The 24,659-nt window shown below is 48.1% G+C and overlaps 3 protein-coding genes and 1 long non-coding RNA gene across 7 annotated transcripts in view; 2 read left to right on the forward strand and 2 right to left on the reverse strand.

The window, feature by feature from the left end:
- LOC132447084 (katanin-interacting protein) overlaps positions 1-1,688 on the forward strand; it is a 39,438-nt gene extending 37,750 nt beyond the window's left edge. The window contains exons 27-29 of the mRNA XM_060037770.1: positions 4-89; positions 188-261; positions 310-1,688. Of these exons, the coding sequence (XP_059893753.1) occupies positions 4-89; positions 188-240 (139 nt within the window). The 3' untranslated portion in view covers positions 241-261; positions 310-1,688. The remainder of the gene's footprint in view (positions 1-3; positions 90-187; positions 262-309) is intronic.
- A 146-nt stretch (positions 1,689-1,834) lies between these two features.
- Positions 1,835-3,521, reverse strand: LOC132447086 (cytochrome c oxidase subunit 6B1). Of its 2 annotated transcripts, none has more exons than XM_060037777.1 (4): positions 3,349-3,521; positions 2,882-2,992; positions 2,588-2,688; positions 1,835-2,062 (listed from the first exon to the last, which is right to left on the reverse strand). In XM_060037777.1, the coding sequence occupies exons 1-4, from the start codon at positions 3,383-3,385 to the stop codon at positions 2,009-2,011; spliced, it is 303 nt and encodes a 100-aa protein (XP_059893760.1). In that variant the 5' UTR covers positions 3,386-3,521; the 3' UTR covers positions 1,835-2,008. The 2 variants fall into 2 exon arrangements, with proteins under 2 accessions (XP_059893760.1, XP_059893759.1); XM_060037776.1 differs by having other exon boundaries at positions 3,337-3,511.
- Positions 3,522-4,192: 671 nt separating this feature from the next.
- Positions 4,193-4,426, forward strand: LOC132447088 (uncharacterized). The gene is made up of 3 exons (XR_009523030.1): positions 4,193-4,261; positions 4,365-4,383; positions 4,414-4,426. It is a non-coding gene; the product is annotated as an uncharacterized LOC132447088 (long non-coding RNA).
- A 347-nt stretch (positions 4,427-4,773) lies between these two features.
- On the reverse strand, positions 4,774-24,618 carry fam234a (family with sequence similarity 234 member A). 3 transcript variants are annotated; one of them, XM_060036872.1, is made up of 13 exons: positions 24,485-24,585; positions 24,319-24,377; positions 23,588-23,890; positions 23,372-23,482; positions 22,929-23,114; positions 21,870-21,994; positions 17,965-18,106; positions 12,524-12,656; positions 11,122-11,265; positions 10,720-10,801; positions 10,497-10,649; positions 5,208-5,325; positions 4,774-5,040 (listed from the first exon to the last, which is right to left on the reverse strand). In XM_060036872.1, the coding sequence occupies exons 3-13, from the start codon at positions 23,862-23,864 to the stop codon at positions 4,850-4,852; spliced, it is 1,662 nt and encodes a 553-aa protein (XP_059892855.1). In that variant the 5' UTR covers positions 23,865-23,890; positions 24,319-24,377; positions 24,485-24,585; the 3' UTR covers positions 4,774-4,849. The 3 variants fall into 3 exon arrangements, with proteins under 3 accessions (XP_059892855.1, XP_059892854.1, XP_059892857.1); XM_060036871.1 differs by lacking the exon at positions 24,319-24,377 and having other exon boundaries at positions 24,485-24,618; XM_060036874.1 differs by lacking the exon at positions 24,485-24,585 and having other exon boundaries at positions 24,319-24,478.
- Positions 24,619-24,659: the final 41 nt, after the last annotated feature.

A 24,659-nucleotide genomic window follows, 5' to 3' on the forward strand; every position in this document is an offset into this window, starting at 1 on the left:
CAGTAACTTCGTGGAGGACCAGGATGTGAAGCTGACCAATGAGAATCAGATTGTTTATCACAACAAGAAGAAAGCGACTGCAGACCCGGGTGAGTCTGAGTCATGACTGAAGCCATCGAACACGTTCCTCCTAACCCTTAACCCTTAACTAAACTCACCAACCTTTGGTTTCTTTGCGCCCGCTCAGCCCTGAGGCCGAAGACCTGCATGACGGACGCAGGGGGGAAGAGGAGGTTCTGACAGCAGCCAATCAGAGCCCTGGCCCCTCCCCTAAGAGGAGGTACTGACCAGCAGCCAATCAGAGCCCATGCCCCTCCCCCTCCCCTAAGAGGAGGTACTGACAGCAGCCAATCAGAGCCCTGGCCCCTCCCCCTTTCCTAAGAGGAGGTACTGACCAGCAGCCAATCAGAGCCCCTCCCCCTTTCCTAAGAGGAGGTACTGACCAGCAGCCAATCAGAGCCCATGGCCCCTCCCCCTCTCCTAAGAGGAGGTACTGACCAGCAGCCAATCAGAGCCCATGGCCCCTCCCCTTCTCCTAAGAGGAGGTACTGACCAGAAGCCAATCAGACCCCTTGCCCCTCCCCTTTTCCTAAGAGGAGGTACTGACCAGCAGCCAATCAGAGCCCCTCCCCCTTTCCTGAGAGGAGGTACTGACCAGCAGCCAATCAGAGCCACTGGCCCCTCCCCCTTTCCTAAGAGGTACTGACCAGCAGCCAATCAGAGCCCATGGTCCCTCTCCCTCTCCTAAGAGGAGGTACTGACCAGCAGCCAATCAGAGCCCCTGGCCCCTCCCCCTATCATCACGGCCACTCCCTCAGATTATCAAGACAGCAGGTCGCCGCCACTCCGGTGCCCCGCCCACGTCGCCAGGGTAACCACTGGGGCAAAGTGGCCCTGCTCTACTTCCTGCTCATCACCAGGTCATGTGACTCATGCTGTTGGCTGCACCCTCCCCACATGATTGGTTGGTGTTCACACACACACACACACACACACACACACACACACACACACACACACACACACACACACACACACACACACACACACACACACACACACACACACACACACACATTCTCTTCACCAACGGTGCACCTGAAGTCCATCACCATGGCAACGAGCACACCCCCCTGCTGACTCCGCCCGTGGTATCGCTATGCAGCCGTCAGTCTGTCACCTCACAAGGGGAGCACAATAGACTCACTCTAACCACCGTCTCAGTCTATACCCCTATTCTCTCAAAGTGACCTTTATGGATTCATTATTTTCCATTAAAGAGAAAGATTTTTGCAGAATTATATGATGTTGAATGAATATAAATTGCCAGTCATGGTTTGGTCTAGCTGACGGATACATTTGATATTTTTAATATGCACTATTAAGATACCTCAAAGGGAAAATAGATTACAAATGGGGAAAAAGTTCTAGTTGTAGTTCCACTACTTGTAATAGTTGTTTCTTTGTTTTCGTGTGGTACTGACTGAGGTAACTAAAACATGTCAAACATTTGACAGGAGGAAGTTCATTCACACATCAATAAAATGCAGTTTTATGTATTTAATCTCAATATGTTATCTTCTCTTCGTAGTTTTTTTCGCGTCAACATCTTATTTTTTTATCTTGTTCATTCATGTGTACATTGGTTGTAGGATTATTTAAGTGTTAATAAAAAATGGGGAACAACGTTTCTGAGTTTGTTGTGGACTGACAGCTCAGCACGAACAGGTTAGGGCTAGGGTTAAGGTAAGGGTTAAGGTAAGGTCGACCCTAACCCTAGGGGGCTAGGGTTAAGGTAAGGGTTAAGGTAAGGTTTATATTTAAAACTACACAACATGATTTATTCTTTTTAATTATATTCAATACGGGAAAAACAAGGAAGAACAGCTCCATGATATTCAATAATTGAAGCGTTTTAATCTGACTTTGTTCCGTTGAATAATGTCTGCTGGCTCCCATGTTAACAGCAGCAGGTGGTGGAGGGCTGACGGTGTCCTCCACCCTCAGCTCATATCTTTCCTGGGAAGGTTCCGTCCGCTCGCTGATCCTCCCACTTCTGGACCTGAGGAGGTAAAGACGCTATTGGCTACGAACGGCAGAGACGCTATTGGCTACGAACGGCAGAGACGCTATTTGCTACGAATGGCAGAGACGCTATTGGCTACGAACGGCAGAGACGCTATTGGCTACGAACGGCAGAGACGCTATTGGCTACGAACGGCAGAGACGCTATTGGCTACGAACTTCCTCTGGTCCTTTAACCATTCTGAAGGGTTTCAAACTCACGACTAAAATGTGGACTATGAAGTTCAAAACAATCGCTGGTTTGTGTTCTACCCCAATGATCACGCATGGTGAGTGATTTAAAAGATATATACTCACACATGAACATGCTACTGAAATAAAATCTCAATCTGATGGTCACAGTCCGCTCATCACGGTGTGTGTGTGTGTGTGTGTGTGTGTGTGTGTGTGTGTGTGTGTGTGTGTGTGTGTGTGTGTGTGTGTGTGTGTGTGTGTGTGTGTGTGTGTGTGTGTGTGTGTGTGTGTGTGTGTGTGTGTGTGTGTGTGTGTGGTTAATGGTTACCCAGGACATGGGGCAGAGGGACTTGTACACCCTCCTGTACCAGTCACACGGAGTCACGTCCACTCCTTTGGCCGTCAGAGACTTCTGGCAGCGGTGGAAGTCTGAATGTAAAACAACAAGAGCCGCGAGGAAGGTACCTTTAGACATTAAGCCTCACTTTGATGAGCACTATTAAAAAAGCATACTTAAAAGATGTACTCATATTCATGTATTGAGCTTAGCGAATTAACAAAAAATAGCATGCATGAATTTGTATTCTTTTTAGGAGCATTTATTTGATGATTTGAGGCTTACCCAGGTAGTTAGACCAGCAGTTCTTGGTCTGGTTCTGATTGGGGAATCTGGCGTCAAACGGAGCCGTTCGGTAATTGTCGAGTTTGGTTTGAATGTCCTCCATCTTCAGACCTAAAAAAATAAATAATAATAACATACATTTGTGAATGATAATAGACAATAATGCAAGACACCAATGAATTAAATGAGGTGGTTGTCTTGATTGAATAGCATGCTCTACAACAAAAATAGCTAGTACAGAAACGTGAGCCTGTCAGTCAACCACAAAGATGATTGACAGGTGTTTACCTCGAGCTCTTTCCTCCCTGTTCATTAACATCTATACGTGTCCTTATAACAAAGGTAACAACAGGTGTTTAAATTGGCATGCATTTGATCATTATAATTAATACAATTGAAATTGAAAGATTCGATATGTCTGCCTATATGCTATAGCAAGATATAGAAAGTAGTACTGAGTGTTTTACCTGCAGGACGCTGGTTCAGAGTGACGCTAGAACTCATAGCAGGTGAGACACGCAGCAGGTAAGACGTGCGGTCCTGCGGCGACGTGATGGCGGCCAAGGACACGCCCGAACGACTGACGTAAACCGGTCTGATCACAGGCGGCCGGTCTGATCACACGCGGCCGGTCTGATCACAGGCGGCCGGTCTGATCACACGCGGCCGGTCTGATCACACGCGGCCGGTCTGCGTCGCTTTGGATAGCCTCACACATAGCGTCATGTGGAAGCGTGAATATATTTAAGGGATAATGTATAGAACATGATGACCTGAACGTTATCCGGAAAATAAGGCCCGACAGGGCGAACCTTCGCGTCGGCGATATTGCCCGGCGACGTTCTATACATTATCCCGACAGCTACTTGCCAAAACGAAAAAATAACTTCGTTGAGGGTTAGAGCCGTGTAATAAATATATTTATTAAGGACTGTCTGTGTCTGTGTCTCTCTCTGTGCCTCTCGCTCTATCTATATATATCTAGATATTTATTTATCTAGATATTTATTTATCTATATCTATCTATATATAAAAAAGATAAGAAAAGCCAGATAGTTAGGGAATTAACCGGTTTATTATTCAAATAAACAGGACAAGTGAAGACAGTTTACCCGTTGAATGCCCAAAGCTCCCGTCACCTTCAACCATTTGTAAATGTGTAAATAAAAAAGAATGCATAGTCATAACAAAGACATGAGCAACTCTGAAACACGGAGAGCAGCATCACAACATCCCATAGTTAGCGTGCACTAAATTCATCCATAGCTCCAGCCTCTTGGACTAACCTAGTTCACCTGAACCGATTGTCACTCGCCCAAGTTAGTCCGCATGATAAAAGAAACATTTACATCAACCAGCGCAGAGTAAAGCAGAGTGGAGGTAGGCCCCACCCCCAGAGGGGAGGTAGGTCCCCCCCCCAGAGTGGAGGTAGGTCGTCCCCCCCAGAGTGGAGGTAGTTTCCCCCCCCCCCCCCAGAGTGGAGGTAGGTCCCCCCCCCCAGAGTGGAGGTAGCCCCCCCCCCCCCCCCAGAGTGGAGGTAGTGCCCCCCCCCCCCCCAGAGTGGAGGTAGCCCCCCCCCCCCCCCCCCAGAGTGGAGGTAGTGCCCCCCCCCCCAGAGTGGAGGTAGTGCCCCCCCCCCCCCCAGAGTGCTAGTATTGCCCCCCCCCAGAGTGGAGGTAGTGCCCCCCCCCCAGAGGGGAGGTAGGTCCCCCCCCCCCAGAGTGGAGGTAGCCCCCCCCCAGAGTGGAGGTAGTGCCCCCCCCCAGAGTGGAGGTAGCCCCCCCCCCCCCAGAGTGCTAGTAGTGCCCCCCCCCAGAGTGCTAGTATTCATTGAAGCTGATTGTGGGACGTCTTCGTTCTCCGGACCCCAAAGCGTTGAAGCGTCGACCCCCCCCCCCCCCCCCCCCCCCCAGGTCGGAGGTCACAGGGTTCAGGGTTCAGGGTCCGAGGGTCCGAGGGTCGCAGCCGCTATTCGTCGCTGAAGCGCAGCCGGCTGAAGGCCTGCTTGACCGTATCGTCGGTCTCCGTGGTGACGGAGAGGCGGTGCACGCGGCTGATGACCACGTCGTCCTTCAGCTTCCTCTTCCTCAGCATCACGCCGCCGCCGCCCTCCGTCAGCAGGAAGTAGCAGGCGTGGCGGCCGCGCTCCAGCAGGGTGGCTGGAGCGCGCGCACACACACACACACACACACACACACACACACACACACACACACACACACACACACACACACACACACACACACACACACACACACACACTACTTCCATTATGTATATAGAATATTTGTGGATGATTCTAATATAAATGCGCCCCTCTCCTCACCCCTGAAGGCCAGGATGTGCTCCATGACGTTGGGGGTCTCAATGGTGTTGGAGGTCTCCAGGAGCACGGAGGGGTGCAGCGGGTGCAGCATGTAGGAGTGGCAGTCTCCAGGGGCAACCTGACCACCAGAGGAGGGAACAGATGAACAATAACCCATTGAGAGGGTTAGGGTTAACCCATTGAGAGGGTTAGGGTTAACCCATTGAGAGGGTTAGGGTTAACCCATTGAGAGGGTTAGGGTCATAGGCGTCGATTACGGGGGGACGGGGGGGGCATGTCCCCCCCACTATTTGAAATAGGAATTTTGTCCCCACCAGTTTTAAAAATGTGCAAACCAATTGCGACTGAAAAAATCCCCACATACTCAACCGAAATTTTCGAGTCTAAAATCATGCGATAGGCGCGCTCGAAGACATCATTTATTAGATAGGCCTACCTAATAAACCGTTGGAACACACAAGACCGGAACCCATAGCAACGCCGGTAAACAAACCCCGACTCCCGAGAAGCCCAATCCCTATGAGCTCCCCGCGCTACGGCCATCCGGAGGCACACAGAGCTTTTGGCCGTGATATTATATACAATTATATTATATTATATACTATTATATATAGAGCTCCGAGAGTCGCAAACGGCAACAATCACTTTCTCCTCCATGCTGCAGTACACCCCGGACTGCACTGCGCTGAGTTTGACGGTTGAACGCTGATTGGCTGTTACGTTACACATGTCACTCAGTGGCCACGCTGTTGAACGCTGATTGGCTGTCATCACGCGAAATTCGTGTGTCAAAGTTGAAATATTTCAACTCGAGCGAATTTGTCACGCCACAAATCCTCGTGAACGCGCTCGCCTGTGCACGGCGAAAGTGTGGCGCGACAAATCAAAATAATTCGCCCGATACGCATCTATACGTTCACTTTGTATGGGATCTTGTCGCCCCGTTGCGTTTGGTGTGAACGCACTGGAGAAGTTTAAAGAAAGACAGACGGCCAAAATTGACATTTTTATTCAGAAAATAGCCGGTCCTTTTGCTTCCTATAAAAAGCATGTTTGTGACACTGGATAACGATATGGATACATCATCTAGCCTGCATGTGGAGGGCCACATAAGGTAAGAAATTGGTTTACGTAAACTTTGCTGCTGGTTCTGTTTGCTCGTGATGACCTGGTCAAAGGTTACCCACGGTCCTAAGCGATTGTGATCTGATTCTGGTTGGTGCTCCAGCTAGTATGCATTGTATATATAGATTGCAGCTAGTAGCAGCTACACACGGTGCGATTGCTATGCCAATGTGGTTATAGTTGTTTTGTCTGATTGAGATATGTGACGACTTGGAGCCTGGTAGGCCTATCCTGACATAAATATGTTCTCGCATAACCTGTGTGATTATCCTAAACTGTCTGGGATTTTATTTGCGGGCAATTTGCTTATGATGTAACGAGTGAAGTCGACATTGGTCCTTCGCAAGTGTTTACTGGTGGTCAGGATTTGGCAGATGCAATTCTCCTCTGAGCGCTTGTTTTTTTCTTCTTTTTTTAATGCAGCATAACATATGCTACCAGCAGCCCTTGCTCGTCTTCAAAAGGCTGATGCTCAGTACCTCGTTTCCTTTCGTACCCCCTTTACAGTCTGGCATTGTTTGTCTGGTAAACTTTGTTGATGTCAAGATAAGTGTTAAATTGCCAACACTGTTCTTTGTCCTGTGTGTATCAGTATTACATATCCCGAGCCAATACCCTGGTGTTTCCAACGCCGTTTTGCAAAACAAGCCAAAACACAAACTGTGGTTTTCAACTTTTATTGTTCGAATAGGATTTTCAATACCTGACAATACACTGTAGAGCATATTGTAATGAAGCGTTGAATGGATGAATAGCTTACATAAGGGTACCCAGCACTTTTCAAACCACACTCAAGCTTATGGTTATTGTCCCCACCACTTCTAAAAACAAACTGACGCCCTTGGTTAGGGTTAACCCATTGAGAGGGTTAGGGTTAACCCATTGAGAGGGTTAGGGTTAGCCCATTGAGAGGGTTAGGGTTAACCCATTGAGAGGGTTAGGGTTAGCCCATTGAGAGGGTTAGGGTTAACCCATTGAGAGGGTTAGGGTTAGCCCATTGAGAGGGTTAGGGTTAGGGTTAGCCCATTGAGAGGGTTAGGGTTAGCCCATTGAGAGGGTTAGGGTTAGGGTTAGCCCATTGAGAGGGTTAGGGTTAGCCCATTGAGAGGGCTAGGGTTAGCCCATTGAGAGGGTTAGGGTTAGCCCATTGAGAGGGTTAGGGTTAGGGTTAGCCCATTGAGAGGGTTAGGGTTAACCCATTGAGAGGGCTAGGGTTAGCCCATTGAGAGGGTTAGGGTTAGCCCATTGAGAGGGTTAGGGTTAGCCCATTGAGAGGGTTAGGGTTAGCCCATTGAGAGGGTTAGGGTTAGCCCATTGAGAGGGTTAGGGTTAGCCCATTGAGAGGGTTAGGGTTAGCCCATTGAGAGGGTTAGGGTTAGCCCATTGAGAGGCCCCCTATAGAGGGTTAGGGTTAGCCCATTGAGAGGGTTAGGGTTAGGGTTAGCCCATTGAGAGGGCTAGGGTTAGCCCATTGAGAGGCCCCCTATAGAGGGTTAGGGTTAGCCCATTGAGAGGGTTAGGGTTAGCCCATTGAGAGGGTTAGGGTTAACCCATTGAGAGGGTTAGGGTTAGCCCATTGAGAGGGTTAGGGTTAGGGTTAGCCCATTGAGAGGGTTAGGGTTAGCCCATTGAGAGGGTTAGGGTTAGGGTTAGCCCATTGAGAGGGTTAGGGTTAGCCCATTGAGAGGGCTAGGGTTAGCCCATTGAGAGGGTTAGGGTTAGCCCATTGAGAGGGTTAGGGTTAGGGTTAGCCCATTGAGAGGGTTAGGGTTAACCCATTGAGAGGGCTAGGGTTAGCCCATTGAGAGGGTTAGGGTTAGCCCATTGAGAGGGTTAGGGTTAGCCCATTGAGAGGGTTAGGGTTAGCCCATTGAGAGGGTTAGGGTTAGCCCATTGAGAGGGTTAGGGTTAGCCCATTGAGAGGGTTAGGGTTAGGGTTAGCCCATTGAGAGGGTTAGGGTTAGCCCATTGAGAGGCCCCCTATAGAGGGTTAGGGTTAGCCCATTGAGAGGGTTAGGGTTAGCCCATTGAGAGGGTTAGGGTTAGCCCATTGAGAGGCCCCCTATAGAGGGTTAGGGTTAGCCCATTGAGAGGGTTAGGGTTAGGGTTAGCCCATTGAGAGGGCTAGGGTTAGCCCATTGAGAGGCCCCCTATAGAGGGTTAGGGTTAGCCCATTGAGAGGGTTAGGGTTAGCCCATTGAGAGGGTTAGGGTTAGGGTTAGCCCATTGAGAGGGCTAGGGTTAGCCCATTGAGAGGGTTAGGGTTAGCCCATTGAGAGGGTTAGGGTTAGCCCATTGAGAGGGTTAGGGTTAGCCCATTGAGAGGGTTAGGGTTAGCCCATTGAGAGGGTTAGGGTTAGCCCATTGAGAGGGTTAGGGTTAGCCCATTGAGAGGGTTAGGGTTAGCCCATTGAGAGGGTTAGGGTTAGCCCATTGAGAGGGTTAGGGTTAGCCCATTGAGAGGGTTAGGGTTAGCCCATTGAGAGGGTTAGGGTTAGCCCATTGAGAGGGTTAGGGTTAGGGTTAGCCCATTGAGAGGGTTAGGGTTAGCCCATTGAGAGGGTTAGGGTTAGCCCATTGAGAGGGTTAGGGTTAGGGTTAGCCCATTGAGAGGGTTAGCCCATTGAGAGGGTTAGCCCATTGAGAGGGTTAGGGTTAGCCCATTGAGAGGGTTAGGGTTAGCCCATTGAGAGGGTTAGGGTTAGCCCATTGAGAGGGTTAGGGTTAGCCCATTGAGAGGGTTAGGGTTAGCCCATTGAGAGGGTTAGGGTTAGCCCATTGAGAGGGTTAGGGTTAGCCCATTGAGAGGGTTAGGGTTAGCCCATTGAGAGGGTTAGGGTTAGCCCATTGAGAGGGTTAGGGTTAGCCCATTGAGAGGGTTAGGGTTAGCCCATTGAGAGGGTTAGGGTTAGCCCATTGAGAGGGTTAGGGTTAGCCCATTGAGAGGGTTAGGGTTAGCCCATTGAGAGGGTTAGGGTTAGCCCATTGAGAGGGTTAGGGTTAGCCCATTGAGAGGGTTAGGGTTAGCCCATTGAGAGGGTTAGGGTTAACCCATTGAGAGGGTTAGGGTTAGCCCATTGAGAGGGTTAGGGTTAGCCCATTGAGAGGGTTAGGGTTAGGGTTAGGGTTAGCCCATTGAGAGGCCCCCTATAGAGGGTTAGCCTGACCCTGAGCCTGCAGGCCGATTCAAACCTCCGGATCCCGACGATATTTGTCGATCCGTACCAAGCGTTGTCTCCGGGACTACCCTTCATACCTCTGTCCGGTTTCAGCGTTGTTGTTGATGTTACGCAGTACATCCTCTAGAGGGCAGTGTCTGTTGTGTCACAAATTACCGGCAACGACAATCGCAAACATGGCATCTGTAGAGGAGATGGTTTTGCTTTGTGTCATCCGAAATGGGCAAAAAAAAAGGCGCATAAAGGGTAGGCCGGCGGCGGCGGCATTTGACGCCCCTCAACAACCCGCAGATTCTCTCCTCAAAATGTTGCACCATTTTTTAATGACCAGTTATAACTCATTGCCAAAGCAGGGGAACGATAAAATAAAAAGGTCAGGTAAATTGTATAATATAAGTATAAAACGTTAAATACAATATATATATATACATCTTAGATATTATACTACTATTATTTTCACGAATGGTCTGACTTCTGACTCTACTGCCGCCTCGATTTCCGTTGGTATTGCTCTGTTTCTCCCGGAGCACTCTGGATTCATAAACTCAGAGGTGACGGACGAAACGACCTCCAGGACCGGACTAAAGGGTTCCTAACCGTACCCTAACCCTACAGAGGGGTAGCCTGACCCTAACCCTGACCCTAGAGAGGGTTGACGTCACCCTGACCCTAACCCTGTCAAACAGGTCAAAGTGCATTCAAACACAACCACTCCTGTTCCGCCTTGAAGCAGAATGGCAGTGTTGCTTTGGTGTGTGGTTGATGGCTGGTTTAGGCAGAGTGTGTGGTGTAAGTGGTTTAAGCTGGTTGAAGTGGTTTAAGATGGTTTAAGTGGTTTAAGCTGGTTTAAGATGGTGGAAGTGGTTTAAACTGGTTTAAGCTGGTTTAAGCTGGTGGAAGTGGTTTAAACTGGTTTAAGCTGGTTTAAGTAGCCAGCAACCACACCCAGTTTGAAGCCTGACTCGGAGCGTTGGTAAGAACTCACCGAGCGGTTTCCCGCGGGGGGCAGCAGACCCCAGAACATGAAGACGGAGACCGAGTTGAGGGTGAGGACGGAGGCCGGGGGGGGGCACTCCGGGCCGGGCAGCATGCTGACCTCCCACAGCAGCGCCCCAGACGCCCCGCTCAGGACCACCAGCTGAGGACGGAGAGCAGGGTGAGACAGAGGCCGGAGCCCCCGGGCACGGCGGCCGTCGGCCAACACTCACCCTCCGGCTGCCGTTGCCCCCGTCCTCCTCTACCACCACGTCAGGGACGCCGTCTTTGTCAAAATGTCCGAAGGAGGGCGTCCTGGACGGACAGACAGACAGCAGAAACATTACGACCCGCCATGACACACCAGCACACGGCCACGTGGACCTACCTGGAGACCTGGTGGACCTACCTGGAGACCTGGTGGACCTACCTGGAGACCTGGAGGACCCTACCTGGACCCCTGGAGGACCCTACCTGGACCCCTGGTGGACCTACCTAGAGACCTGGAGGACCCTACCTGGACCCCTGGTGGACCTACCTAGAGACCTGGAGGACCCTACCTGGACCCCTGGTGTGTGGCCCTACCTGGACCCCTGGTGTGTGGCCCTACCTGGACCCCTGGTGTGTGGACCTACCTGAGGACCCCGGAGGTGTTGAGGCCCCAGAGGCGCTGCAGCTTGTCTCCGCCCAGCAGCACCAGCTCCCCCCCGGCCACCAGCAGCAGGCTGGACGGCTTCTGGGGACTCCCCGTCCGCACCACCTCCCTCACAGAACCCTGCCTGCACCCAGAGACACAGCGGTTTTCACCCAGAGACACAGCGCTGTTCACCTAGAGACACAGGGTTGTTCACCCCCAGAGACACAGGGCTGTTCACCGCCAGAGACACAGGGCTGTTCACCCCCAGAGACACAGGGCTGTTCACCCCCAGAGACATAGGGCTGTTCACCCCCAGAGACACAGGGCTGTTCACCCCCAGAGACACAGGGCTGTTCACCCAGAGACACAGGGCTGTTCACCCAGAGACACAGGGCTGTTCACCCAGAGACACAGGGCTGTTCACCTAGAGACACAGGGCTGTTCACCTAGAGACACAGGGCTGTTCACCCCCAGAGACACAGGGTTGTTCACCCCCAGAGACACAGGGTTGTTCACCCCCAGAGACACAGGGCTGTTCACCCCCAGAGACACAGGGCTGTTCACCCAGAGACACGGGGCTGTTCACCCAGAGACACGGGGCTGTTCACCCAGAGACACGGGGCTGTTCACCCAGAGACACAGGGCTGTTCACCTAGAGACACAGGGCTGTTCACCTAGAGACACAGGGCTGTTCACCCCCAGAGACACAGGGCTGTTCACCCCCAGAGACACAGGGCTGTTCACCCCCAGAGACACAGGGCTGTTCACCCCCAGAGACACAGGGCTGTTCACCCAGAGACACAGGGCTGTTCACCCCCAGAGACACAGGGCTGTTCACCCAGAGACACAGGGCTGTTCACCCAGAGACACAGGGCTGTTCACCCAGAGACACAGGGCTGTTCACCCCCAGAGACACAGGGCTGTTCACCCCCAGAGACACAGGGCTGTTCACCCCCAGAGACACAGGGCTGTTCACCCCCAGAGACACAGGGCTGTTCACCCCCAGAGACACAGGGCTGTTCACCCCCAGAGACACAGGGCTGTTCACCCCCAGAGACACAGGGCTGTTCACCCCCAGAGACACAGGGCTGTTCACCCCCAGAGACACAGGGCTGTTCACCCCCAGAGACACAGGGCTGTTCACCCCCAGAGACACAGGGCTGTTCACCCCCAGAGACACAGGGCTGTTCACCCCCAGAGACACAGGGCTGTTCACCCCCAGAGACACAGGGCTGTTCACCCCCAGAGACACAGGGCTGTTCACCCCCAGAGACACAGGGCTGTTCACCCCCAGAGACAATAAAAATAAAAAGAATAGAGGTGAATAGTGATAGAGATAATAGAGGTGAATAGTGATAGAGATAATAGTATATAGTAATAGTATATAATAGTCTTCTTACGTGTAGACGGGCACGAGGTCAAAGGTGTGATTGGCTCGGCTCTCCCAGTGGCGGTCCTTCTTAAGCCCCGCCTCCAGGCCTTTCCTAGCCTGGCCGGCCACCCTCCACAGCCCCACGCCGTACAGACCCGCCTCTGAGGACCCACACAGCCCAGGGACTGAGGTTAGGGTTAGGCTTAGGGGGTTAGGGTTAGGGATAGGCTTAGGGGGTTGGTTAGGGTTAGGGGGTTGGTTAGGGGGTTGGTAAGGGTTAGGGTTAGGGGGTTGGTTAGGGTTAGGGTGTTGGTTAGGGGGTTGGTAAGGGTTAGGGTTAGGGGGTTGGTTAGGGGGTTGGTAAGGGTTAGGTCAGGTGAGTAAAGATTGGGGGGGTCTGTGGTCCCAGTTGCACTGGCCTATTGTACCTTGTGTTGTAGAGGTGTGATAAGAAGTGTGTGTGTGTGTGTGTGTGTGTATGTAATGGTTGATGAATGTGTGATAGGTGTTTGATGGATGTGTAATGAGTGTAATAGGTGATGAATGTGTAATAGGTGATGAATGTGTAATGAATGTGTAATAGGTGATGAATGTGTAATGAATGTGTAATAGGTGATGAATGTGTAATGAATGTGTAATAGGTGATGAATGTGTAATAGGTGATGAATGTGTAATAGGTGATGAATGTGTAATAGGTGATGAATGTGTAATGAATGTGTAATAGGTGATGAATGTGTAATGAATGTGTAATAGGTGATGAATGTGTAATGAATGTGTAATAGGTGATGAATGTGTAATAGGTGATGAATGTGTAATAGGTGATGAATGTGTAATGAATGTGTAATAGGTGATGAATGTGTAATAGGTGATGAATGTGTAATAGGTGATGAATGTGTAATAGGTGATGAATGTGTAATGAATGTGTAATAGGTGATGAATGTGTAATAGGTGATGAATGTGTAATGAATGTGTAATAGGTGATGAATGTGTAATAGGTGATGAATGTGTAATAGGTGATGAATGTGTAATGAATGTGTAATAGGTGATGAATGTGTAATGAATGTGTAATAGGTGATGAATGTGTAATAGGTGATGAATGTGTAATAGGTGATGAATGTGTAATGAATGTGTAATAGGTGATGAATGTGTAATGAATGTGTAATAGGTGATGAATGTGTAATGAATGTGTAATAGGTGATGAATGTGTAATAGGTGATGAATGTGTAATAGGTGATGAATGTGTAATGAATGTGTAATAGGTGATGAATGTGTAATAGGTGATGAATGTGTAATAGGTGATGAATGTGTAATGAATGTGTAATAGGTGATGAATGTGTAATAGGTGATGAATGTGTAATAGGTGATGAATGTGTAATGAATGTGTAATAGGTGATGAATGTGTAATGAATGTGTAATAGGTGATGAATGTGTAATGAATGTGTAATAGGTGATGAATGTGTAATGAATGTGTAATAGGTGATGAATGTGTAATAGGTGATGAATGTGTAATAGGTGATGAATGTGTAATGAATGTGTAATAGGTGATGAATGTGTAATAGGTGATGAATGTGTAATAGGTGATGAATGTGTAATAGGTGATGAATGTGTAATGAATGTGTAATAGGTGATGAATGTGTAATGAATGTGTAATAGGTGATGAATGTGTAATAGGTGATGAATGTGTAATAGGTGATGAATGTGTAATGAATGTGTAATAGGTGATGAATGTGTAATAGGTGATGAATGTGTAATAGGTGATGAATGTGTAATAGGTGATGAATGTGTAATGAATGTGTAATAGGTGATGAATGTGTAATGAATGTGTAATAGGTGATGAATGTGTAATAGGTGATGAATGTGTAATGAATGTGTAATAGGTGATGAATGTGTAATGAATGTGTAATAGGTGATGAATGTGTAACAGGTGAGGATTTTTCATTCAGGCCTGTGGTTGTGAGTGTATCAGGGATGCAAACACATGTATGACAAAAAAAGAGAGCTACCCGAAGTCTGAGAAAATATGACGGCATGATATCCTATTATCATGAGAAGGCCTATGCTATATGCTATATGCCTAGAAAAAAAAATATATATATTAGTTACTCAGTTAAAGTGCCTATTTAAACTAAGTTAATTTATTTTCACACACACACACACCTCTGCATTGGATATGCGATCACAGGTACAGGTACTGGCAGTGTAGGCCTGGCACTGTCCCTGATCTTATCTGCTGCTTAGGGGGTTTCTGGAAGAGGGTTTTGGAGAAGCTGTGCAACACTTTGTGTAGTTATTGTTGTTGTCACTTTCCTCTGATGAATGTCTGCCTTGTGCATACGGGGAATGTGCACCCCTGCTGGCATAATTCATTTCTTTAATGCAGTGTGTGCATTTAGCACATCCTCTTTTCTCAATTTTTTTGAAAAAGTCAGACAGTGGAAAGTTATGCTTCACTGTATTCACCTCAGTCGTGGCTTCTAATTTTAGCCATGACCACTTCCAACTGCACTTGCACCCTGCGTCCTGCTGCACAATAAGTGCATCCGACCTTCTCCGATATTTCCCACCACTATCCTCGGGCCGGGTCGGGCCGGGCCTTTGATCGAGCATTTTTATTTTTATTTGTATCATTGGTTTATTGGCCTAATCTGAGGAGAAATCTATGCCATAAACAGAAATATTATAGGCCTTTATTACACAGGTCTTCTCAATGCCGTGGAACACTCCGTTCACTTGGACAATTTATTATTGCTCTGCTGATCAACACTACGAATAATAATAATAATACATTTAATTTAGAGGCGCCTTTCAAGGCACCCAAGGTCACCTTACAGAGCATAAAGTCATCGTAAATCTTTTAAAAACAAGACATTGTGAAAAAATGATGAATGAATGCTGGCAACAAATAAATTGTAAAAAGGCGCACCATGTAAAGTTATTTTTTTAGTTTTGGCAAGTAGCCGTGTTATAAGCGGGATCATGTATAGAACGTCGCCGGTCATTTTCGAAAAATAAGCCCCTTCAGGGCGAAGCAAGACGCCTTCGCTGCGCGTCGGTGTCCTGTTCGCCCTGTCGGGGCTTATTTTCCTGATAATGACCGGCGTTCTATACATTATCCCTTACATATATACAGTGGCGGTTCTACGTCCAGTTACGCCCCGGGCAAGACTTCCTCCAAGGGGGGGGGGGGGTTTCATTCCGTCTGTGCACGGCACCTTCTCAACGAGCAGGTGTGCGCCTGCAGCCAGAGGGGGCGCCAAAACACCAATTCCCCACACAATGTTTTGTACTTCATTGAAAACCGCTACGCAGCGCTTATTTTTTTTTAACTGCTCGTGGCGCACCCCATGTGATTTGGCGCCCCCCACAAAGATGGCGCCCCGGGCGGCTGCCTGGTTCGCCCGTGCCTAAAACCGCCACTGCATATATATTTAGCTGAGTAGGCCTAGTAACAAATGTGTACAAAGTTACATATGTGTTAAAATAAATGTCGGGTTGAAATCGGGCTAGGGCTCATAAAGTGTCGGGTCGGGCCGGGCTCGGACAGAACGTGCACGGGCTCGGACAGAACGTGCACGGGCTCGGACAGAAGGTGCACGGGCTCGGACAGAACGTGCACGGGCTCGGGGTCGGGCTTGATTTTCCGAGCCCGATCTAAGCTCTACCGTGCGCATGCGCATCCAATATTTCGACGCGACTGCAAGGGCTGTGATTGGTCCCCTAACAAAATCATTTCCGGAATCACTTTTCTTTACTTCGAAGGCACGGGGGGTCTCAGTCAGTCAGATTACGGAATATTGACACCTGCACGTGCGCACCGATCGACGCACCCCCCCCCCTCGTGACTCGCGCCAAAAAGCGCGCCGTTTGCATGTCTGGTGTATGTAAACGGGTGGTCTATTGGTGTTCTATGTGTCTGTTGGGGGGTGATCTATTGGTGTTCTATGTGTCTGTTGGGGGGTGATCTATTGGTGTTCTATGTGTCTGTTGGGGGGTGATCTATTGGTGTTCTATGTGTCTGTTGGGGGGTGATCTATTGGTGTTCTATGTGTCTGTTGGGGGGTGATCTATTGGTGTTCTATGTGTCTGTTAGGGGGTGATCTATTGGTGTTCTATGTGTCTGTTAGGGGGTGATCTATTGGTGTTCTATGTGTCTGTTGGGGGGTGATCTATTGGTGTTCTATGTGTCTGTTGGGGGGTGATCTATTGGTGTTCTATGTGTCTGTTGGGGGGTGATCTATTGGTGTTCTATGTGTCTGTTGGGGGGTGATCTATTGGTGTTCTATGTGTCTGTTAGGGGGTGATCTATTGGTGTTCTATGTGTCTGTTGGGGGGTGATCTATTGGTGTTCTATGTGTCTGTTGGGGGGTGATCTATTGGTGTTCTATGTGTCTGTTGGGGGGTGATCTATTGGTGTTCTATGTGTCTGTTGGGGGGTGATCTATTGGTGTTCTATGTGTCTGTTAGGGGGTGATCTATTGGTGTTCTATGTGTCTGTTGGGGGGTGATCTATTGGTGTTCTATGTGTCTGTTGGGGGGTGATCTATTGGTGTTCTATGTGTCTGTTGGGGGGTGATCTATTGGTGTTCTATGTGTCTGTTGGGGGGTGATCTATTGGTGTTCTATGTGTCTGTTGGGGGGTGATCCTTTGGTGGTCTATGTGTCTGCGTTGGGAGGTGGGTGACCAGAGTGGTTTGTAGGTGCTGGTGTGTGATGTTTGACCAGAGTGGTTTGTAGGTGCTGGTGTGTGATGTTGCGGGGGAGTTCTTATAGTCGGATGATCATAGTATGTTTTGTTTCCCCGATGTCGTGTTCATGGCAGCGTGTGCATGTGATGATGTAGACCGTGTTGGGGAATCAATACATGGGGGGTGAAGGATGGGTGGAGTGGAGTGGCTATGTGGGTTGGTGATGGATGTGTGGTGGAGTGGAGTGGCTATGTGGGTTGGTGATGGATGTGTGGTAGGGATGGCAAAATGATTCTTTTCCGGGAACTAGTTCTTTCAGTTCAGTTCACTATAACTATTCGTTTATTTGATTTGTTCGTTTTGATTCGTTCGTTACGTCAGATTACGTCATTTGGTGTCTGGACTCAATCAATATAAGTCGCGGGGAGACGAAGCTCTGTTCGTTTGTATATTTTATTTACATGACCATATTTTTGGTTCATGTTAAAAAAAAAGAATCAAAGAACCAGTTCTTCTTGTTTTGGGGAACCAATTCTTGTCGTTCACGTTCGGGATTTGTTCGTTGTAACGAATCGGTCGCGACCGACTCATCCCTAATGTGTGTGGTTTGAAGTAGTGTGTGATAGACGGTGATGGTTGTGTGGGTTAGGGAGTTAGATTTATGGTTAGGGGGTTAGAGTTAGGGGGTGGGCTAGGGGTAGAGGGCTAGGGTGAGGGTTAGGGGGTTAGGTTTGGGTTAGGGTTAGGCTCAGGCTCACACCATCCCTCTGGTAACGACCCCCACCTCTCTGGAGCAGGACGAGGTGCGCCCCCTCATCCGTGGTGTGGAGCAGGTGGTGCCCAGTCGAGGCCACGCCCACTGAGGCCACGCCCACTGAGGCCCCCAGCTGCTCGCCAGTCCTCCCAGAGAGGATCCACACCTGGGTCTGCAGACACAAGAAGGGAGAGGTAAAGAGATACACAACGACACTGCACGCTAACTCATTAACAGGATAGAACACAGCCACAAAGAGAGAGATAAAGAGATATATAACGACACTGCACGCTAACTCATTAACAGGATAGAACACAGCCACAAAGAGAGAGATAAAGAGATACACAACGACACTGCACGCTAACTCATTAACAGGAGAGGACACAGCCACAAAGAGAGAGATAAAGAGATACACAACGACACTGCACGCTAACTCATTAACAGGATAGAACACAGCCACAAAGAGAGAGATAAAGAGATACACAATGACACTGCACGCTAACTCATTAACAGGATAGAACACAGCCACAAAGAGAGAGATAAAGAGATACACAACGACACTGCACACTAACTCATTAACAGGATAGAACACAGCCACAAAGAGAGAGATAAAGAGATATATAACGACACTGCACGCTAACTCATTAACAGGATAGAACACAGCCACAAAGAGAGAGATAAAGAGATACACAACGACACTGCACGCTAACTCATTAACAGGATAGAACACAGCCACAAAGAGAGAGATAAAGAGATATATAACGACACTGCACGCTAACTCATTAACAGGATAGAACACAGCCACAAAGAGAGAGATAAAGAGATACACAATGACACTGCACGCTAACTCATTAACAGGATAGAACACAGCCACAAAGAGAGAGATAAAGAGATACACAACGACACTGCACGCTAACTCATTAACAGGATAGAACACAGCCACAAAGAGAGAGATAAAGAGATATATAACGACACTGCACGCTAACTCATTAACAGGATAGAACACAGCCACAAAGAGAGAGATAAAGAGATATATAACGACACTGCACGCTAACTCATTAACAGGATAGAACACAGCCACAAAGAGAGAGATAAAGAGATATATAACGACACTGCACGCTAACTCATTAACAGGATAGAACACAGCCACAAAGAGAGAGATAAAGAGATACACAATGACACTGCACGCTAACTCATTAACAGGATAGAACACAGCCACAAAGAGAGAGATAAAGAGATATATAACGACACTGCACGCTAACTCATTAACAGGATAGAACACAGCCACAAAGAGAGAGATAAAGAGATACATAACGACACTGCACGCTAACTCATTAACAGGATAGAACACAGCCACAAAGAGAGAGATAAAGAGATACACAATGACACTGCACGCTAACTCATTAACAGGATAGAACACAGCCACAAAGAGAGAGATAAAGAGATACACAATGACACTGCACGCTAACTCATTAACAGGAGAGGACACAGCCACAAAGAGAGAGATAAAGAGATACACAATGACACTGCACGCTAACTCATTAACAGGATAGAACACAGCCACAAAGAGAGAGATAAAGAGATATATAACGACACTGCACACTAACTCATTAACAGGATAGAACACAGCCACAAAGAGAGAGATAAAGAGATACACAATGACACTGCACGCTAACTCATTAACAGGATAGAACACAGCCACAAAGAGAGAGATAAAGAGATATATAACGACACTGCACGCTAACTCATTAACAGGATAGAACACAGCCACAAAGAGAGAGATAAAGAGATATATAACGACACTGCACGCTAACTCATTAACAGGATAGAACACAGCCACAAAGAGAGAGATAAAGAGATACACAACGACACTGCACACTAACTCATTAACAGGATAGAACACAGCCACAAAGAGAGAGATAAAGAGATATATAACGACACTGCACGCTAACTCATTAACAGGATAGAACACAGCCACAAAGAGAGAGATAAAGAGATATATAACGACACTGCACGCTAACTCATTAACAGGATAGAACACAGCCACAAAGAGAGAGATAAAGAGATATATAACGACACTGCACGCTAACTCATTAACAGGATAGAACACAGCCACAAAGAGAGAGATAAAGAGATACACAATGACACTGCACGCTAACTCATTAACAGGATAGAACACAGCCACAAAGAGAGAGATAAAGAGATACACAATGACACTGCACGCTAACTCATTAACAGGAGAGGACACAGCCACAAAGAGAGAGATAAAGAGATACACAACGACACTGCACACTAACTCATTAACAGGATAGAACACAGCCACAAAGAGAGAGATAAAGAGATATATAACGACACTGCACACTAACTCATTAACAGGATAGAACACAGCCACAAAGAGAGAGATAAAGAGATACACAATGACACTGCACGCTAACTCATTAACAGGATAGAACACAGCCACAAAGAGAGAGATAAAGAGATATATAACGACACTGCACGCTAACTCATTAACAGGATAGAACACAGCCACAAAGAGAGAGATAAAGAGATATATAACGACACTGCACGCTAACTCATTAACAGGATAGAACACAGCCACAAAGAGAGAGATAAAGAGATACACAACGACACTGCACACTAACTCATTAACAGGATAGAACACAGCCACAAAGAGAGAGATAAAGAGATATATAACGACACTGCACGCTAACTCATTAACAGGATAGAACACAGCCACAAAGAGAGAGATAAAGAGATATATAACGACACTGCACGCTAACTCATTAACAGGATAGAACACAGCCACAAAGAGAGAGATAAAGAGATATATAACGACACTGCACGCTAACTCATTAACAGGATAGAACACAGCCACAAAGAGAGAGATAAAGAGATACACAATGACACTGCACGCTAACTCATTAACAGGATAGAACACAGCCACAAAGAGAGAGATAAAGAGATACACAATGACACTGCACGCTAACTCATTAACAGGAGAGGACACAGCCACAAAGAGAGAGATAAAGAGATACACAACGACACTGCACACTAACTCATTAACAGGAGAGGACACGGCCCAGCATCCCAGCTTTAAGTTCAGAGACCCAGGAGAGAGATATAGACCCTTCTATATAGGTATGGGCTAGGGTTAGCACAGCTATAGACCCTTCTATATAGGTATGGGTTAGCACAGCTATAGACCCTTCTATATAGGTATGGGTTAGCACAGCTATAGACCCTTCTATATAGGTATGGGTTAGCACAGCTATAGACCCTTCTATATAGGTATGGGTTAGCACAGCTATAGACCCTTCTATATAGGTATGGGCTAGCACAGCTATAGACCCTTCTATATAGGTATGGGTTAGCACAGCTATAGACCCTTCTATATAGGTATGGGTTAGCACAGCTATAGACCCTTCTATATAGGTATGGGCTAGCACAGCTATAGACCCTTCTATATAGGTATGGGTTAGCACAGCTATAGACCCTTCTATATAGGTATGGGTTAGCACAGCTATAGACCCTTCTATATAGGTATGGGTTAGCACAGCTATAGACCCTTCTATATAGGTATGGGTTAGCACAGCTATAGACCCTTCTATATAGGTATGGGCTAGGGTTAGCACAGCTATAGACCCTTCTATATAGGTATGGGCTAGGGTTAGCACAGCTATAGACCCTTCTATATAGGTATGGGTTAGCACAGCTATAGACCCTTCTATATAGGTATGGGCTAGCACAGCTATAGACCCTTCTATATAGGTATGGGCTAGCACAGCTATAGACCCTTCTATATAGGTATGGGCTAGGGTTAGCACAGCTATAGACCCTTCTATATAGGTATGGGTTAGCACAGCTATAGACCCTTCTATATAGGTATGGGCTAGGGTTAGCACAGCTATAGACCCTTCTATATAGGTATGGGTTACCTGGGGGCTCCCCGGACACACCAGAGCCACCTCCCCCACCCCGTCTCCATCCAGGTCTGGGAGCAGCAGGACAGGCAGGGTGCTGTTGGGTCCTGGGGGGTGGGGCCGCTGCCAGACCACTGCGCCTGGACCCTCACCCAGCACGGGAGCAGAAAGAACACATCAACAACAACACATCAACAACAACAACGCATCAACAACAACAACGCATCAACAACAACACATCAACAACAACAACGCATCAACAACAACAACACATCATCAACAACAACACATCAACAACAACACATCAACAACAACACATCAACAATAACACATCAACTATAACACATCAACAACAACGCATCAACAATATGACATTAACTATAACACATCAACAACAACACATCAACAACTCATCAACAACGCATCAACAACAACCACACATCAACAATAACACATCAACAACAACACATCAACAATATGACAACAACAACACATCAACAACAACACATCAACAACTCATCAACAACTCATCAACAATAACACATCAACATGGCGTCAAATCCACAGAAAATAACTCAGCACTGAACCCCAGCGTCACTGAACCCCAGCGTCACTGAACCCCAGCGTCACTGAACCCCAGCGTCACTGAACCCCAGCGTCACTGAACCCCAGCGTCACTGAACCCCAGCGTCACTGAACCCCATCCAGACATGTGATTTAGATCAGCTATGGTTGCTGCAGACTGCTGCCGTTCAAATCTATTTTGAGAAATATTTCATGAATTCTTCACAGCTTTTAAGTACATAATCCTGAGTAGATAAACAATGGAAAGTAAAAATGTACGGACATTTGTCCGTACATCTCAACGATTGTTTTCAATGGTAAACCAGCCTCAACCCTCAGCAGAGAGACAGAGAATAGAGAAGGTTGAGAGATATCTATGAGGTCTCCTGGGACCCCTAGCTGGTCCCTATACCAGGTATCTTTCCTAAGTTCTCCACAAGTCCCTTTGGATAAAAGCTGTAACAAGCTGTTGGAAATAGAGGACGGCATATAAAGACATGAGAGGCTCACCGCTGGTCTTGTCCAGGGCTGTGAGCCGGTCCGAGTGGAACAGGAGGCAGTCCCAGCCTGCGGACTGCTTCTCCCCCCCCAGACCACACTGAGCCCAGTGGAGCTCCGGAGCCAGGCGCCGCTCCCACAGCGTCTCCCCGTCTGTCCCAGCCACCGCCACCGCCACCACACACGGGCTCGGTAGACCTGCGCACACAGCGCAGCTTGAGGCTCTCATGAGCGCCAACGGGGGAGGGGGAACACTGATTTATTCAGCTCCAGCTGGATCAGCTGGATCTGCTCTATAGCAGGGGAAGGGGAGGGGACGCTGTTTGACCCCAAGCTGAGACCTTATTGGCCGCCTGCCTAGCGCCTTAATGACATGTGTTTAAGTTAACAGCTGCTTTGGATAAAAGCACCTTCACAATGAATCAAAGACTGTATTAAAGCCGACATGGCCGCACCTTCACCCGCACACGTGTTGTTCTGGGAGCCGCCCGCCTCCTTCAGCACGAACACCACATCCATCACTTTGTCTTTGTTTGCATCTTCGATAGCGAGGAAATCGTATGTGGCTGTGAACAGGAGGGAGGACAGAACAGAGGGGTTAACCTTCACCTACAAGACTTCCAGAGACGATGCAGTCAGGTTCCAGACCCATAGAGTGCGTCTGTCCTCACCGGCCTGGTAGAAGGTCCTGTTCCAGGTGGACAGGTACTGCGGGCGGACAGGGCAGGGGATGACGAAGGAGAAGGCGAAGACGATGGTGAGGCACAGGAACAGGGAGAAGAAGAAGATGGCCGTCCGCCAGTGGGAGAGCTTGGCAAAGGTCAAGCCTTCCCTGCAGCTCGTCTTCAGGTCCATCTGGGAGGCCGTGAGTCCAGCCTCCACCTTGTCCGCTCCACCCTTCAGGGGCTCCACCTCCGTGGAGGTCTGTGTGGCTGTGGAGTTCTCCATGACGGCCTCACAGCATTACGACCTGACTGTTCGGAAACACAGACCCAATGCCAACAGGCCTCAGTCCTCCTACCATGTTGTTCAATAACAGCTGTTAACTGTGTATGCACATTGTAGGCAACAGTACAGTGTATTCAGTGTTGTTTCTCAAATATGAAATACACATTGTCATCGATTGAAAGCCCTGGCCGGGACTGCCACACAGTTACTTCTGCTTCACTGGCCTTTGTGGAGCTGAAACCTATTCAGAGGAGCCGGCAATGACTCCAGTGTTTTCCCAGCGAAACAACAAAAAGCCTTGACAGACTCATGCCATTTGAAGACCTATTATGTGCCATATACGCAGTCACATATGGCATGATTCTATTCGTTTTGTATCAGTGATTGTACAGTGTGTCGAAAGCATAACTTTATTTCAAATGTACATTATCTGGGCCCAATTAGGCCTACTTACCGACCGGGCTAGAATGTCAAAGCTGTCAACTTGGCTGTCTGTTTGAGTTAGTTGACCAACTATATGTAGCAGAGACAAGTACGGCAGACGCAGAACCTATATTAGAGCAGATTCTATAATAAAACGACGAATAGTGACTTTAGAAGAAACACATGTATATTCTTACTTTATTCCTCCCTGCCGTCTTTGGTAGCTAGATGCTAAAACTAGCCTTCAGGTGTTCGCCCTGAACTGTCAGCCAGGCGACATCAACAAACAGAACCATCTTCTCCGTGATTGGTTCGCCCGCTGGCTCTTGGTTGTGATTGGCGGGTTCATACCGGACATTCCATTGACTGAAA

Source organism: Gadus macrocephalus, chromosome 18 (assembly GCF_031168955.1).
Source record: "Gadus macrocephalus chromosome 18, ASM3116895v1".
NCBI classification, from domain to species: domain Eukaryota; kingdom Metazoa; phylum Chordata; class Actinopteri; order Gadiformes; family Gadidae; genus Gadus; species Gadus macrocephalus.

Excerpts from the sequence above, each read along its gene's own strand:
- LOC132447086 (XM_060037776.1), bottom strand. The coding sequence starts at position 3,385 with ATGAGTTCTAGCGTCACTCTGAACCAGCGTCCTGCAGGTAAAACACTC. Across the intron at positions 2,993-3,336 it reads TCCTGCAGGTAAAACACTCA|GTCTGAAGATGGAGGACATT; the intron begins GTACTACTTTCT and ends TTATTTTTTTAG. Across the intron at positions 2,689-2,881 it reads CTGCTGGTCTAACTACCTGG|ACTTCCACCGCTGCCAGAAG; the intron begins GTAAGCCTCAAA and ends TTTTACATTCAG.
- fam234a (XM_060036871.1), bottom strand. The coding sequence starts at position 23,864 with ATGGAGAACTCCACAGCCACACAGACCTCCACGGAGGTGGAGCCCCTG. Across the intron at positions 12,657-17,964 it reads CCTCGTCCTGCTCCAGAGAG|AGGCGGGTCTGTACGGCGTG; the intron begins GTGGGGGTCGTT and ends GTGGGTCCTCAG. Across the intron at positions 10,802-11,121 it reads AACACCTCCGGGGTCCTCAG|GACGCCCTCCTTCGGACATT; the intron begins GTAGGTCCACAC and ends CTGTCCGTCCAG.